The sequence below is a fragment of the Brassica oleracea genome, chromosome C2 (assembly GCF_000695525.1).
Source record: "Brassica oleracea var. oleracea cultivar TO1000 chromosome C2, BOL, whole genome shotgun sequence".
NCBI classification, from domain to species: Eukaryota; Viridiplantae; Streptophyta; class Magnoliopsida; order Brassicales; family Brassicaceae; genus Brassica; species Brassica oleracea.
Genome location: NC_027749.1, coordinates 50,279,309 through 50,295,636, shown reverse-complemented (window position 1 = coordinate 50,295,636; position 16,328 = coordinate 50,279,309). Strand labels below are relative to the sequence as shown.

Below are 16,328 nucleotides of genomic sequence, written 5' to 3'. Positions count from 1 at the left end.
CAATTAACACATCATTATTTTTGAAACATTGTCTATATGTAATGGTATTGTATTACTGTTATTGTAATTATGTATCTGTCAATTTGGACTATCATGGCAAGCTTGACTAGTGCCAACTTCTGCAATCTTGAGCATACAGAAATAACAAAAAAGGAGAGTTGACTTCTTTGTCACATCTTGATTGCTACATAATCACATCATTAAAATGAAGAAGCTGAATATTCATGTTACACACAAAATAAAAAGTAAAATTTGAGAGCAGTAAGAGGCTTAGATAACGAAAATAAGAAGAAAAACATTTAATTACAAATTCAACTTAGGATTATTCGTATATTTACAGTAATTTATTGCTCTCGAAAACTGTATTGACTATTAAATGTCCAAATTTACCAAAGAATCTGATGTAACAGAAGCTGGAATGAGATTATGACATGTTTTATCACATGGATATGGACAACCTATTTCTTTTGCTCCATTTCGTCTCCCGAAATACCAATCTCCGACCGTCCTAGCAATTGTCTAAAACCAAAACCGGACACGGTTAAAAACTACTGTAAACCGGAACCGGAAAACAAAAATGAAATTCGGTTTAGTATATATACCTTATTATGGATCCTTGGTGAAGTGGGAGATAGCCAAGTTTCCTGTAAAGCACTCTGGCAATGATCGAAGCATGAGTTTATAAACATCCCTCCTCTAGTAGAATTTCTGAAGAAATTCATTAATGCTCCCAACATGTCTGTCCTAAATCCTACAAGAGAAAACACCGAAATTTCAATCTAGTTCCTATTTTAAACCGGTTATCTTATTTACATCGAACCAATTGGGTTAGAACCTTGGAGTACATCGAGCTGGTGCGGATTACATGCCGTCACATTAAGCTTGCAGCGCTTCCAACGCCCAGTTAAGTCAGCAGAAGATGGTACAAGCCCATGATGGAACTGTTTTAACAAGTGTAAAATATATAAACCGGTTGAGTTTAAGATGACAAGTGTAATATTACTAAGACTTACCACCTCATGGTAGAGTTAACTAGAGAGTATAAAGAAACATACCTGGAAGACATCGTAGGCTGAGTTTAAGATGAACATTGGTGTTCTAATGAATCTCAATGCATATTGCGGGAAAAAGCACTGCAAAATTGAAGATTTTAATGTGACTTATAGGTTTAACTTCGTAACGAGAGTTGTTATATTTAATATGTGGGATTGTACCAGAGATTGTTCGGGATAGAACACTCGTGTGCAGTTTGAATCAAGGTTCTTTTGTATACCCTACAGAGTTTTTCCACATAATGCAAGAAAATCAGAAAAATTGGTTTGAAAACTTGATAGCAAGAGTTGGATCTTTAGTATATACCTGTAGAGACACAAGCTTAGTGTAGAAAGATCTCATTGTCCGGTTTGCTGCTACATCGATTCTGTTAAACCAATATAAACCATATATGTTGGTAAACCGATTCGGTTACTGTATAGACCAGATATTTTAAAAAATATATCTGGTCAAGAACACTTACGCGTCAAGAAAGAATCCAGCGTCGCTCATGCACTTCACGTTTGCGGTTTTTGGAAGATAGTTCTTGAAGTTGTCGCAATGCAAAAACGTCGACAAACCACCAGCTGAACAACCGGTCAGAAGAGCCTATGTACCGGTTATATTTGTAAAATTAACCGGTTTAGTAAAACACATTAATAATGTAGTCTACCAAGTAACTCAAGTTTAAAAAATGAATATATATCTTAAATTATCCTCGATTGATGGTTAGTTGGAAAGCATACATTTAGTTAGTGAAACTAAACCGAAATACCGAACCAAACCGGGACAGTAATTTTTTTTACCTTGCGGGCTTTTCCTAAACCTTTGGGTAGAAGGTCAAGAATGATTGCCTTCCATATACGTTGTCCTCTGAAATAAAGCACTGACGTCTGTCAATACATCCAGTTGAATAAAATATCAGTAATTAACCACTCACAAACCAGATCGTTTGGTACATTTTCCGGTTATTGAAACCGGTTTAAGAAAGCAAAAATTTATTTAGAGCGAGAAACGAGTAGTTTAGATATATTTACCCCGTTGCGAAACTGTGTATCTCCCGCAAACGAAGCTCCATCGCAATACCTTAGCCTGACTTTGTTCCAGTTGTAAAAATCTGATATAAAAAAAATTATACATTATAATACAAAAATAGAATAATGTAGTCCAACCAATGTGCAGCTATATTTGTAATAAATAAAAATTAGTTGGTAATCATAATGTGTATACGATACGTGAAGCCTTTTAAAAAAAGCCTATACGATACGTGTGTGTGCTCGTAAGGAAGGGGACAAAGATAAAAGCAAATAAGGAGAACAAAGCCAAAGTTATTATTTATATCTGTATATTTTATTAAAGGAAAGCTGAATTTTACAGAAACATTTGAACCATCACGTGAAAGAGACCATAACCACAAGCAAACATGTTCCTTAATAAATTATTTAATAGATATGGCTTTATATTCGTAATATAATGGATTTGTTATACAAGAATGACCTGGATTTAAAGAGGCGTTATTGCTCAAGATTCCAGTGAAGACGGCGGTTTTGCTCATAAAACGTGTTGAGCCTCGACGGGTCTTTGATCTATCCACGCATGATGCTATATCATTGCACCAACCTCCTCCCTGTAACCACCTTTAACATTAATATACATGGAGGTAAACAGAGAATGTTATAAATGAGCGTCATAAAGTTGTAAGGCGTGAGACACGATCCAACTAGCTCGAGACACTATGCTGATGTGCTCTAAAGTTCCTAAAACGGCTCCACTAGGTTTTGTTCATGAACATGTCCCAACACTTTTTATTAGTGTGGAGATTAGTAGAAATTAATTACTAGCATCGACTTATGTAGTGCCCAGCCACTTGGTTTCATTCTAATAGAGTTATAAGTTTATAACGTATAACCCAACAAATATCTGATATACAGTAATTATTGTTAAATCGTTATTAATTTTTTTTTAAGAGCTAAAGTAATATTTTTAAAATAGGCAATTTATTAGAATCAACTACTCTGTAAATATGTGTGATTCTTCTATATGCTTAGCTAGCTGTATTCAATTAATTTTGCCTATCTATGGAGTTGGTTACAACAGCAATACTTTAAGTAGTGAGCTAAATTAAGGAGTGCCAATAAAATAAAATTTCTTAACCAAATGGCTGCCTGATTTCAATATTCACTGCTACTGACTTGGTAAAAATATTATTTAAATAAACAAAAGCATTTTAAGAATATTTAAAAACTGGTTTGTGTACATGTGAAACATTTAACAGACTAGAGTAATATGTAATGAAAACTAATTACCTCAAACTGCAAAAGCCAATTGTTTGATCCAGCACCGAAGCCTCTATCCAAGTGATAAGCCGGTAAGCTACCGTCCAAGCAAACTACAAAACAAAATATAAAAGCAAAACATATAAATCCAAATGTACGAAAATAAACAAATTGACGTGAGACAAGTTGAGAGTGGTAAAATTTTAATGATGATGCGGTTTAAAAGTATAGTGAACTCATAACAAAAAATGATATATTTGAACTTATTTTTTTCATCAATTTACTAAGAACAATATATGTATTATGTACACGACAAATGATTATGTTAAAAAAAAAAAAGACGACAAATGAAAAAGGAGGAAAGGCCGAGGACATACAAGCACCAAGAGCAGCGGCCCCTCGAACCAGTGTCATGCTGACTCGCCGCCCTGGGTCGCTTGAAACAAGCGGCAGCAGAGATGAGGCCACACAGACGAGAAGAACCATCGCCGCCGTTAGATAAAGCCGCGGCGTCTTCATTGTTTTAAGGTGAAAGGGGTTGTTGAATTAGATGCTTGTGTGTGGTTTATCTTCTTGTTGTGTATCAAGAAATGAAAATTTGATAGCTAGATATTTGAGATTCTTGGGAGGGAAATGGAAACGTTTATATTTGTAGATATTTTACATAAATATAATGGAAAGTTATTTGGTGAAGAAAGGGAAAGGAGAGGCCAAGTGGGCAAGAGGTAAGCGAAAGGGAGAGAGAGCTTAATATTTTGATGGCACAAAGAAACTTTCGTCATCTTATATATACATATGCAGATACAAATATACATTCACAATTCGTCACATGGAGACAGAACTTAACTTTCATGTGTGTGTGTAAAGAGAGACATCTGACCAAAAATTAAATTATTTTACATTTTATGTTTTTTGTTTTGTTTTTATTTACTTACATGAAAAACTCAAGTAAGACTCCACATTTGATTTTTTATTTTCAATGATTTTCACAAACACCCACACGAGAGTTAAATCTAGTTATGTGTAGAATAGACAAACATAATGCGTAGAAAGGAACAAACAAATTATAATCGGAATTTTTTTTTTTTTTCTTTTTTGAAATAATTCAGAGTATGGAGATGGGTCATGAGTGGGTCACCAGCCGATGGATTAGCGTCGGGAATCAATCTTTGTAGATGTCTTCAGGATTAGGTTCACCAATCTTGTATAATTATCTTTTTTTTTAAAACAATATTCTGTATTTTTATAATTCAGAATACATGTACACAGATGTCAACGGGTACATATGACATACTATTTATAAACATTAACTTACATTGAATAACTAATCAAATGTTTGTTATTTATCATTATGTTTCATTTAACAAAAACACTTGATTTCTCAGGTCAACCAAGTTTTATGAAAAAGCATATATTTTATTAAATTAATCTGACATTCGTTTAATCATCAAGAAAGACAAAAATTAATTGTTAGTTATGGTTGGTAGCCATTATGAAGTAGTTTGGTCCTGACGGTCCCTCATTATTCTCCAAATTCACATGATGTTTTCTTTGCCTTTGAAATGAAGCTACCAAAAATTTATAAAATCATTACATTTTGTCCATGGAACGAACTTTTTTTCTTAACACTGAAATAACCTTTATTCATGAGTTTGTGGAGATACATGATCTCACGATTGGTTCCAATAAGACCAAAAACTATGGAAAGAGATAAAAAATAACAACGACAAGAGCAGATACCAGTAGGTACCGCATAGATTTAAAAGGTTAGACCTCCGAAGGGGAGAGAGAACCAATGATCCCAGAGCTATCAACATAGCTTTCAACGGAGGCAAATGGAAAGAGATGCACCGATCTATTAAGAATTGGCAGCTTCAATATCAATGTGGTTCTGAAGCCAAGCTGGCCAATGCTGCGCAATGTAAGAGTGGTAACGATGTCCATGGATGACACTCATCGCAATTTCAGTAGCTATTATTTTCTGCTCTTGCAAGATGAAGCAGAGTGACCAAGACTCAAAGGACTGCAGCCGGAGCATGATGCTTGAAACTAATGATTGGAGCTCAGGGAAACGATGGGGATAAGAAAGAACATCTTTCACTTCCAATACTGAGCATTCAAAGATAATGCGCATGTTACTCAAACTTTCAACTGCCCAATAAAGTGCTCTAAAAGTTAAAAATTAAAAAACAGAATACACATAACAATAACTAGATATTAATGAAGTAAAATTCTTAATTTTATATAATCAAAAAGAGAATTTGAGTGATTTTAAGATTTAATCTATTATTAATGAATATAGTGTACAAAGAAATTTTTTAAAAAATTATATTTAAGAATTTTCAAATGAAAACGTAAATAATAATTGGTAAAAATATAAATAGTAAATTATCATTATAGTATTTTAAATGGTAAAAATGTATTAATAAGTAACTACAAAATATTTATGCTGCATGCACGGGTGAAACAACTAATTCTACGTAAATGAATTAAATATTTATAATGAGTTATACATACAATTTAAATATATGTTACATAGAGAACGTAAACATGTATAAATTCGAGTTTTCACGTTAAAAGTTAGAGGGTTAATATCGTTTATACCCTTAATGAATAAAATATATAATTATTTTAATATATAAATATATAAATTACCTACAATTAAAAATGAATTTAAATTATTTTAATTAGATAAGTGATTAAAATTAATAATTATAAGAATTATCAAAAAATTGAAAAATATATTTTAAAATAAAAATATAATTCACACACACACACACATATATATATATATATATACTGTGTTGTTATCTGAAAATAGATTTTAATATAACTCTTTAAATTAATAATGTTGCAATTATGATAATTTATTAATTTATAGAGTTATTAGTTTAAAGAAAAGTTCCATTTTTGAACTTATATTTTTAAAATATTTTTATTTAAATAAGGAAAGAAGATTTTATTTCATAATATTATATATTAGTTAGAAAATTTATAGATTTGAATTTTATCTATTTTTATGAGAAGCTGGTACATACCTCACTTGTGTCAGAATTACCACAGATGAAGATTTTGACTTGGTTTAGCTGTCATAGTGGAGCGAAGAGACCCAGACTCCTACAGGAGGCAGCAGTGGGGAATTTAGCCTAATTGTGGCTAGGAAAGTATATTATCAACCTACCTTAACTTTATTTGATATATGTATGTTGAATACATATGGAAAAGTATACAAATGAGTTTTTATATGTAATTCGATAAAGTAAGACCAAAATACTGAAAATAAAAATAAAAATTAGAGATACAATTCATTTTGAATATTTAAAAACAATAAAATGCTTTATTTATCTATTTATAAAATTCACATATCTCGTAATTATTAATTTATGATTTCATTGAAACCATATATTTAGGTAGGAGTTTTCTAAATATTATTATCTTATTATTTTATTGAATTATGTTATATTTCACACTGGCCCAACTTGGGACTGGAAGAATTTATTAATTTACCGTGTTTATAATTTATTAAGTAGTAAATTTATAGAATTTCTATTATAATTTGGTTTAGTTTGGGTCAGTTTGGGTTCAGCTGGGTCGGTTTGATTAGGTTCGGTTCGATTTTTTGTCCACCCCTATTTTTTAACATATTTTCCTGGAAGATGTATAAATGTTAAAACACATAAATTAAATTGAATAAAACTAATCTTTTTACTAAAATACAATATTGTTCACTAAAATAATATATGCAAACCGAACGGTGTTATACCAGTTCCATTGCAGGCTTTCTTCTACGTCTATTTTTTAAAGCAATCATGCTTTTTATTTTAAAAATTGAATCTAAAGCCAAAACATTATAAAAGAAAATATGTTAGCTTTATAAATTACTTTTTCTAGAGATTTTATACAGTGGTCTGAAAAATTTCTACAGCAAAATAAATTAATGCTAAAGCTAAAAATCTAGAGCCTAAATCTTAGAACAAAAAACATAAAGCCACAGCCTCTACCAACCATCCCCTAAATAAAAAAAGAATCACGCAAGATTAGGTTCCCATCTAATCTATTAATGTAAGGTCTTATTTTTTTATCTACCATACAAAAGTCTATGTTAGACAATTAATTAGATACTAAAATAATTATCCCAAATTTATGCATATATTAACAGAAACATTATATACATCTAAACAATAACATTCTTAAAAAAAATCCAAATATATTTCCATTATGCAATTATTTTATTTGTTATATTTAGTCTAGACCAAACTTTATATATATTTCAGTAACTAATTTCGAAATTGAATAGTATATCTCAATTCTTTTTGAAATTATCATAAAATTATATACATAAAAACTGATATTAAATATATATATTTATAACTTATTTTATATCTTAAATGTTATTTAAAAATAAAAACATATATCCGCACGTACGTTTGGGTTCAATTCTAGTAGGGTTTTGTTTCTGAGTAATCTCATGTTTAAAACGGGTCAAATATAATTAGATGGTGTATTAATATTATAAAACAACTGTGTATGGCATTTGATGGTAAATATTAATCAGGATTAAGTACTAATTATAATAGATTAGATAAGCAACCCTAGGGTTAACTTATTGCTGCTGTAATTTTCTTCGGAGGTGGTGTTATTTTATTTATTAACATATTGCTGTTTTCACAGCTCTTGCCTGAATAAACCCTCGCCGTGTTTGCTTCTTCTCCGATGGCCACTTCTAGCGAGGAAGCTAATTTATTGGGTAAGCGAAAGCCGGAAGATGGTTTGGGGACCGAACCGGTTCTGAAGAAGCATAAAGAAAAATCTGAGGAGAAGGAGATCGAAGCAAGGGTTGAGCTGTTGTTATCTGATGACAAGTCTACTACTTTGGTATTATAATTTTCTGCAAAGTTTTAATATTTTTTTTGTATATATATGCTTTTATGTTCTTCAGTTAAGCATCTTTGCTTCTTATTATGGCACAGGAGACAACGAAAGGATTTGCTCCTGTCTATTTTAATCTCTGATGAAACACCTGCCGTAAGTATATTCTAATGTTTGTTAGATATTTTACAAGTTTATGTTCAATTAATCTCAAAATCCTGTTCCAATCGCTAACAGGAGACAGTGGAACCAAAGAAGACGCTCTTTGTTTCTCATCTCCCTGCCTACACTGAAATATCAGATATGTAAGAAGAATCACCTTCTTCACTTTCCACTTACTTGGAAGCTAAGTTATAGTTTTCTCATGATGAAGGATATGTTTTTTATTCTCTCAGCGTCTGTTTCTTCCAAAACGTTGGACAAGTTGTTCGTGTTCGACTTATTGTAAACAATCGATTTTTTTTTCATATTCGAATTTAAACCTAACCAAACTTGGCTTCTTCAACGAGTCTTGGTCTGAACAATTCGACCAAGTGATCCGGTCCGGTCTTCGAAACATTGTCCGAAACGAATAATATGGAATGCACATTCTTTTTAACAGAGTTAATTACTATGAATTCTCAATACAAATGATCTCATATATGTTATTTCTTATATGTATTAAGAAAGTTAAATGCAAATATGAAATATAATTTACATTGTCACTATATAAACTCATCCCATACATATATAAATTTAGATATGGAAACTATAATTTTTCTAAAATATAGTTTTTAAAAAGTTTTGTAAATCGATAGTGTGGATCAAAATTGAACATATGATTAAAAGTGAAAATAAAAATTGACTTTGTTTAAGTGTGTGAACAATGATTTCAATTAGCCTTTTTTACAAACTTAAACGAATAATGGCGGCGATAGAACTAATAAAATAAATAAATAAAAGGCCAGACAAGATAGGTTTTAACTTATTTGCTGCTATCACTAGGGTTAACTTATTGCTGCTCTAAACTTCTTCCGCGGTGGTGTTATTTTTATTTATAACTTAATTTCTGTTTCTCAGCTCTCGCCGGCGACTGTGTTTGCATCTTCTCCAATGGCCAGCTCTAGCGAGAAAGCTAATTTATTGGGTAAGCGAAAGCTGGAAGATGGTTTGGGGACCGACCCGGTTCTGAAGAAACATAAAGAAAAATCTGAGGAGAAGGAGATCGAAGCAAGGGTTGAGCTGCTGTTGTCTGATGAGAAGGCTACTACTACTTTGGTATATAATTTTCTGGAAGTTTGAATTTTTTTTTTTTTTTTGTATATATATGCTTTTATGTTCTTCAGTTGAGCAGCTTACTTGTTATTATGGTCAGGAGACAACGAAAGGATCCTTTGCTGTTGAGTCTAATTTAATCTCAGTCCAAGGACTTGATGAAATACCTGCTGTAAGTATATGCTGATGTTTGTTAGATATTTTTTTTTCAAGTTTAATGGTCAATAAAAACATATCTGAAAATCCTGTTCCAATCGCTAAACAGAAGACAGTGGAGACCGTACCTATTCAGTGTTTTAAAATAGTTTTCAAATCGTTTAAATCATCTTTTTACATGCTTGTTTATGCTTTGTGACACTAGAGAAAATTAAATAAAAACCATCAAAAATATATTTTGATTCGCTGTAGCTATTAACTTGTCTGCAACTCTACGTGTGATCATCGGTCCCTGTGGATTCGATCCCGTATTACTACTGCGTACTTTACTGTGCACTTGCAGTTAGATAATCGGGTTAAAACTCGAGACATCAAGTTTTTGGCGCCGTTGCCGGGGACCATTTGGTCACCCTAGAGTTAATGATCAGTTTAAGACTATAGCATTTTTATTTTATCTAATGTTTCTGTCTTTCTCTTTCTGTTTGTGTTTTCAGGTGAATGAGCGGATTTCATACTAGAAGCAAAGGATCATCGAATTTAATACCTTTGGAGTTAGAGCTCGGCCGCCTAGAGAGACAAGTGAAAAAGAAAAGACTTGAGTCCGCTGAAGAGGTTGAAATGGCTGAACACCAAGAAGACCAGTTTCAGGACAACCCGCAAAATCCAATTCCTGTAGATGAACGAGAAGGCAACAATGCTGGTGATAATCAGCAGGCTGGTGTAGCTGCAAGACAACAGGCTGGAGACTATGGCATGCCTAGGATGACGCTTGCACATTATGATACACTAGATGCATTCTATGCCGATCGTTCTGGGATTCGCCCATCTCCCATTAGATATGCAGGCTGATGTGAACTACATTGGTGGTCAAGGAAACTACAACAGAGGCTACAATCAGAACCTTGGGTGGAATCAAAATCAGCAAAATAATCTGTCTTACCGGAGCAACAATGTGGAGAATCCACAACATCAGTCCTACCCTCAGGCAGGAAACAGGCAGAACCAGAATCAGAACCAGAGTGTGTTCAACCAAGGATTTCAGAACAGAAATCAATATCAGGGGAACAACTCGGGCAACTCAGGATTTCAGCAAAGGCAGCAGTACAACAACTATCAGAATCAAGGAAATGCCTCTTCGTCACAGCCTTCTCAGGATAACGAAATTAAGAAGATGCTGCAAATGGTGCTAGAAGGTCAGAAGAATAGCACTGCAGAGATAAACACCAAGGTGGATAACATGTATGGAGAGCTTAATGGGAAGTTCGAAGCTTTGAACACCCATTTGAAAGTTTTGGAAAAGCAAGTTGCTCAAACCGCCTCTAGCAGCAGAACAGCACCTGGATTTCTACCAGGGAAGTCAGAGACGAATCCCAAGGAGTTTGTGAATGCTGTAACACTTAGGAGTGGAAAAACGATTGAGGAATCGAAAGAGAAAGAGATCGACCGATCTCAAGAACAGATCGACCGATCCAAGGGGAAGGAGATCGACCTATCCGGTCCATCTGGATCGACCGATCCCGTGTCGACGAAACCAAATTCCTCCGAACCTGAAGAGGTGTATGTGGCGCCTCCTGCTTATGTTCCTAAGGCTCCATACCCATCCAGACCAAGGCAGAAGATCAAAGAACGTGAGTACGAGAAGCTAAAGAACCTTGTTGGGGAGTTACATGTGAGATTGCCATTCGTTGAAGCGGTGAAGATGGTACCTTCTCTTAAAAGGTACATGAAGGAGATTCTTACCGATAAGATGAGCCTAGAGCGGGGTGTGTTGATGCTCAATGAGGAGTGTAGCGCAGTTCTACAAAATGTCATGCCTAAAAAGCGTGAAGATCCCGGAGCATTTGTTCTACCATGCCGCATTGGATCACTTACCTTTGAGAGGAGTCTCTGCGATCTGGGTTCAGGAGTGAGCCTAATGCCTTTCTCTGTCTCTGAGAGGCTAGGCATGACGAACTACAAACCTACAAGGATCTCCTTGGTCCTTGCTGACCGATCAGTGCGAAGACCAGTCGGTGTACTAGAAAACATCCCTGTTGGTGTTGGAAAGGGATATGTGCTTACCGATTTTGTAGTTCTGGAGCTGGAAGAGGAACCTAAAGATCCTCTCATTTTGGGCAGACCGTTTTTAGCTACTGCTGGAGCCATGATTGATGTACAGAATGGGCATATAGACTTACGTCTAGGAGACATGGCGATGAGATACAATGTGGAGAAGGTGCTGAAAAATCCGACTATTGATGGACAGACTTTCTGGGTTGATACATTGACTGAACTGGTGGAGGAAATGGATGAAGAGTTGCACACTGATGATCCTCTACAAGTCGCATTGACCCAAAGGGAGAGTGAGTTTGGGTTCATGAACCAAGAAGTGGTTGGATTTTCTGAGATTTTAGATTCAGCCCCACCGATTGAGAAGCATGTCGCCTATGTCAGCCTTGAAGACTCAGGCACCGATAAAACCGTCAAACCGTCATCCTCCCAACCAGATTGGAGTGAGGAGAATGCTCCAAAGGTGGAACTTAAAGCCCTCCCAGCTGGGCTGAGGTATGCATTCTTGGGACCGAATTCCACATATCCTGTTATTATTTGTGCTAACCTGAATAATGTGGAGACCGCTTTGCTTCTTTCAAAATTGCGAAAGTATAGAAAAGCATTGGGGTACTCTTTGGATGATATTACAGGTATTTCTCCAGATCTTTGCATGCACAAGATTCACTTGGAGGATGAGTCAAAGACGTCCATAGAGCACCAGCGAAGACTGAATCCCAAACTGATGGAAGTTGTGAAAAAGGAGATTCTAAAGCTGTTGAGTGCAGGGGTGATCTACCCAATTTCAGACAGTACTTGGGTGAGCCCGGTTCATGTGGTTCCTAAGAAGGGTGGCATCACTGTCATCACAAATGAGAAGGCTGAGCTGATTCCTACCAGAACAGTCACAGGGCATAGGATGTGCATTGACTACAGGAAGCTAAACTCAGCCACAAGGAAGGACCACTTCCCACTTCCTTTCATTGACCAGATGCTGGAAAGACTAGCCAACCACCCCTACTACTGTTTTCTCGATGGTTACTCTGGGTTCTTTCAGATACCCATTCATCCAGACGACCAAGAGAAGACAACATTCACCTGTCCATACGGTACTTTTGCCTACAGGAGAATGCCTTTCGGATTGTGCAATGCTCCTGCCACTTTCCAGAGATGCATGATGTCGATCTTTACTGATCTTATTGAGGACATTATGGAGGTTTTTATGGACGATTTCTCAGTCTACGGTTCTTCATTTAGCGACTGCCTTGCTAATCTGTGCAAGGTGCTGGAAAGATGTGAGGAGAAGAACTTGGTGTTAAATTGGGAGAAGTGTCATTTCATGGTGAAAGATGGCATTGTTTTGGGTCACAGGATATCAGAGCAGGGTATCGAGGTTGACAAAGCAAAGATTGAAGTTATGACCAGCCTACAGCCTCCCAGGACAGTGAGGGATATTCGGAGTTTTCTGGGACATGCCGGTTTTTACAGGAGGTTTATCAAAGACTTCTCTATGATAGCGAGGCCACTCACCCGTCTGCTGTGCAAAGAAGCGAAGTTTGTTTTTGATGCTGACTGCCTCGCTGCGTTTCAGATTCTCAAGAAGTCTCTAGTCAGTGCTCCCATTGTGCAGCCACCAGATTGGGACTTGCCATTTGAAATAATGTGTGACGCAAGTGATTACGCGATTGGAGCTGTTTTGGGGCAGAGAAAAGACAAGAAACTCCATGTGATCTATTATGCCAGCCGAACGCTTGATGATGCTCAAATCAAGTATGCTACCACTGAGAAGGAGTTGCTGGCAGTAGTTTATGCTTTCGAGAAGTTCAGGTCCTATTTGGTGGGCTCGAAAGTAATTGTGCACACAGATCATGCAGCCTTGAAGTACCTGATGACGAAAAAAGATGCTAAACCGAGACTCTTAAGGTGGATCTTACTGCTACAGGAGTTTGATATTGAGATCAGAGACAAGAGAGGAGCAGAAAATGGAGTGGCAGATCATCTTTCCCGAATGAGAGTGGAAGCTGAAACACCACTGGATGATACATTACCCGAGGAGAATGTCTATGTGATCACCTTGCTGGAGGATGAGTATTTGGATCAGGCTGATTGCTGTGTCATGAGACAAATTCAGGATGATCTACCATGGTTTGCAGACTTTGCAAACTATCTATGTGCTGGAATTGAACCACCGAACCTGATGGGGTATGAGAGGAAAAAGTTCATGAGAGATGTGAACCACTATTACTGGGATGATCCCTTCCTCTACAAGAGATGCTCAGATGGTTTATTCAGGAGATGTGTTCTGGAGAATGAGATGCAAGGGATTCTTTTCCACTGCCACAGTTCAGAATACGCAGGCCATTTTGCAACATTCAAGACGGTTTCTAAGGTCCTGCAGGCTGGTTACTGGTGGCCTACACTTTTCAGAGACGCCCATGAGTTTGTCTCAAAGTGTGATGCATGTCAGCGGAAGGGTAACATCAGTAAGAGAAATGAGATGCCCCAAAATTTCATCCTTGAAGTTGAAGTTTTTGATGTATGGGGAATTGATTTTATGGGCCCTTTCCCATCTTCTTATGGAAATGAGTACATCCTGGTTGCGGTTGATTATGTCTCCAAGTGGGTGGAAGCAGTAGCCAGCAAGACAAATGACTCTAGTGTTGTCAAGAAAATGTTCAAGACAGTCATTTTTCCAAGATTCGGGATCCCGAGAGTGGTTATTAGTGATGGAGGCTCTCACTTCATCAACAAGACGTTCGATCAACTGCTGAAGAAACATGGAGTAAAGCATAAGGTAGCTACACCTTATCATCCTCAGACAAGTGGGCAGGTTGAAATATCGAACCGAGAAATCAAGGGGATTTTGGAGAAGGCTGTAGGCAAAACAAGGACAGACTGGGCTGTGAAGCTTGATGACGCCTTATGGGCGTATAGAACCGCCTACAAGACTCCTTTGGGCACCACTCCTTTTAATCTGGTCTATGGAAAGTCTTGTCACCTACCTGTGGAATTGGAGTACAGTGGTTTTTGGGCAACGAAGTTGATGAACTTCGACATTAAAACCGCTGCAGAAAGGAGGATGGTTCAGTTGAACGAGCTGGACGAGATTCGGTTGAACGCCTATGAGAACACCAAAATCTACAAGGAAAGAACTAAGGTGTGGCATGACAGAAAGGTAATCCCGAGAGACTTCGCTGCTGGAGACAAAGTCCTTCTGTTTAACTCTAGACTCAAGCTATTTCCTGGAAAGCTTAAGTCTCGTTGGTCCGGACCTTTCACCATCACAGAGGTTAGACCTTATGGAGTTGTTGTCTTGGAAGAGAATGGGAAGAAGTTCACAGGGCAGAGGCTAAAACCTTACTTCACAGATGCAAAACCCGAAGAAGGAACCAACATTCCTTTATCGGAACCTGATCTCGCCTAAGGACAACAAAATAGTCAGGCTCGCGACTTTAAACAAGCGCTGAGTGGGAGGCAACCCACATGGTTTGATTTTCTTTCTCTTTTGTGATTATGTTTTCTTGTGTGAATTGATTTTTGGTTGTGTTTTTAGATGATTTTCAGGCATGTATCACGATCAGGCAGAGATCGATCGATCCTAAAGAAACAGAACGGTCGATCTCAGGAAAAGATCGGTCGATCCATACGCGTAGGATCGGTCGATCTAAGTTTTCATCAAGACACAGCATGATTTCTTCAAAGCGCGACGGACATATTTCCACTCCCCAACAACTCCATACTGCTGAAGATGTGGAAGGGAATCTGCAACATTAAGAAGGGATGCGCATCACAGCCAGCTGTTTCTGGAGATAGCGATGAAGATTCAGGCGCTCACGACACAGCTGCTGGACCTGAGGCAGCGGAGGACTCAGATGATGATGGAGCATTGGAGAGGCGCTCGAAGAGGCGCACTGACCGCAACGCCTGATCGGTAATCTCTCTTGGAATTATTTTCACACCGAGACGGTGTGAAGTAAGTCTGGGGGAGGATGCTACTTATGTACCATATTGCTGTTATTTCTTTTATTTTCTTAGTTTATCGGATTTGCTTGTGTTTTAAAAAACTCTCTACGTATTTTTATCAGACCCTGTGATGATTATTAAACTATTTCCTTGCGTGTTGTGCATTACATTTCATATTGGCCATTTTTCAGGACTGTTAGCGCAGACAAACCGAGAAACCACTTGACCAAACAACCTCTCATTAAATCTTTTATCAAGTCTCGGTGAATTGTAATCGACTCAACTATTTTTGACCATTAATGAATTTAATTTCTTTTGACCAGGAATCAACATCAGGAAACGGTACACCATATACACATTCAGGATTTTCTTTACCACATTTTACCACTCTTTAATAATCCTGAATGGCCAGACTCATCAATAGTTTGGTACCACACCTACACCTTACCCTTTTACTTCATCTCCATGCATTCTTACACACTGATCATATGTGCATACATGTGCAAAAACAATGGAGATTACGGTAGACATGGTTCATCCGACTGCTTAGGTAGGATCGGAACATTTAGGTGGTTAGACACGGACATGTGTGTCTAGAGGTGTAAATAGAAAAATTGGGTGTTGAAAGTGTGTGATTGCATCGCAGTGTATATATTCGATTTTGGTTTGTATAAGTTTTCGTTCTGAAGAAAAAAAAAAATCCAGATATGAATCGATTGATTACCACAAAACATTTGCAAGTAATCGGTC

The 16,328-nt window shown here is 36.6% G+C and overlaps 2 protein-coding genes across 2 annotated transcripts in view; one reads left to right on the top strand and one right to left on the bottom strand.

Moving 5' to 3' along the window:
* Window positions 1-241: 241 nt before the first annotated feature.
* On the bottom strand, window positions 242-4,060 carry LOC106325269 (pectin acetylesterase 9-like). The gene is made up of 12 exons (XM_013763307.1): window positions 3,686-4,060; window positions 3,339-3,421; window positions 2,530-2,659; window positions 2,070-2,149; window positions 1,839-1,925; window positions 1,517-1,641; window positions 1,360-1,420; window positions 1,215-1,274; window positions 1,056-1,133; window positions 836-941; window positions 603-751; window positions 242-519 (listed from the first exon to the last, which is right to left on the bottom strand). The coding sequence occupies exons 1-12, from the start codon at window positions 3,825-3,827 to the stop codon at window positions 373-375; spliced, it is 1,248 nt and encodes a 415-aa protein (XP_013618761.1). The 5' UTR covers window positions 3,828-4,060; the 3' UTR covers window positions 242-372.
* Window positions 4,061-15,430: 11,370 nt separating this feature from the next.
* LOC106324526 (nucleolin 2-like) overlaps window positions 15,431-16,328 on the top strand; it is a 5,671-nt gene continuing 4,773 nt past the window's right edge. Inside the window, exon 1 of the mRNA XM_013762483.1 lies at window positions 15,431-15,546. Coding sequence (XP_013617937.1) covers window positions 15,431-15,546 — 116 coding nt within the window. The remainder of the gene's footprint in view (window positions 15,547-16,328) is intronic.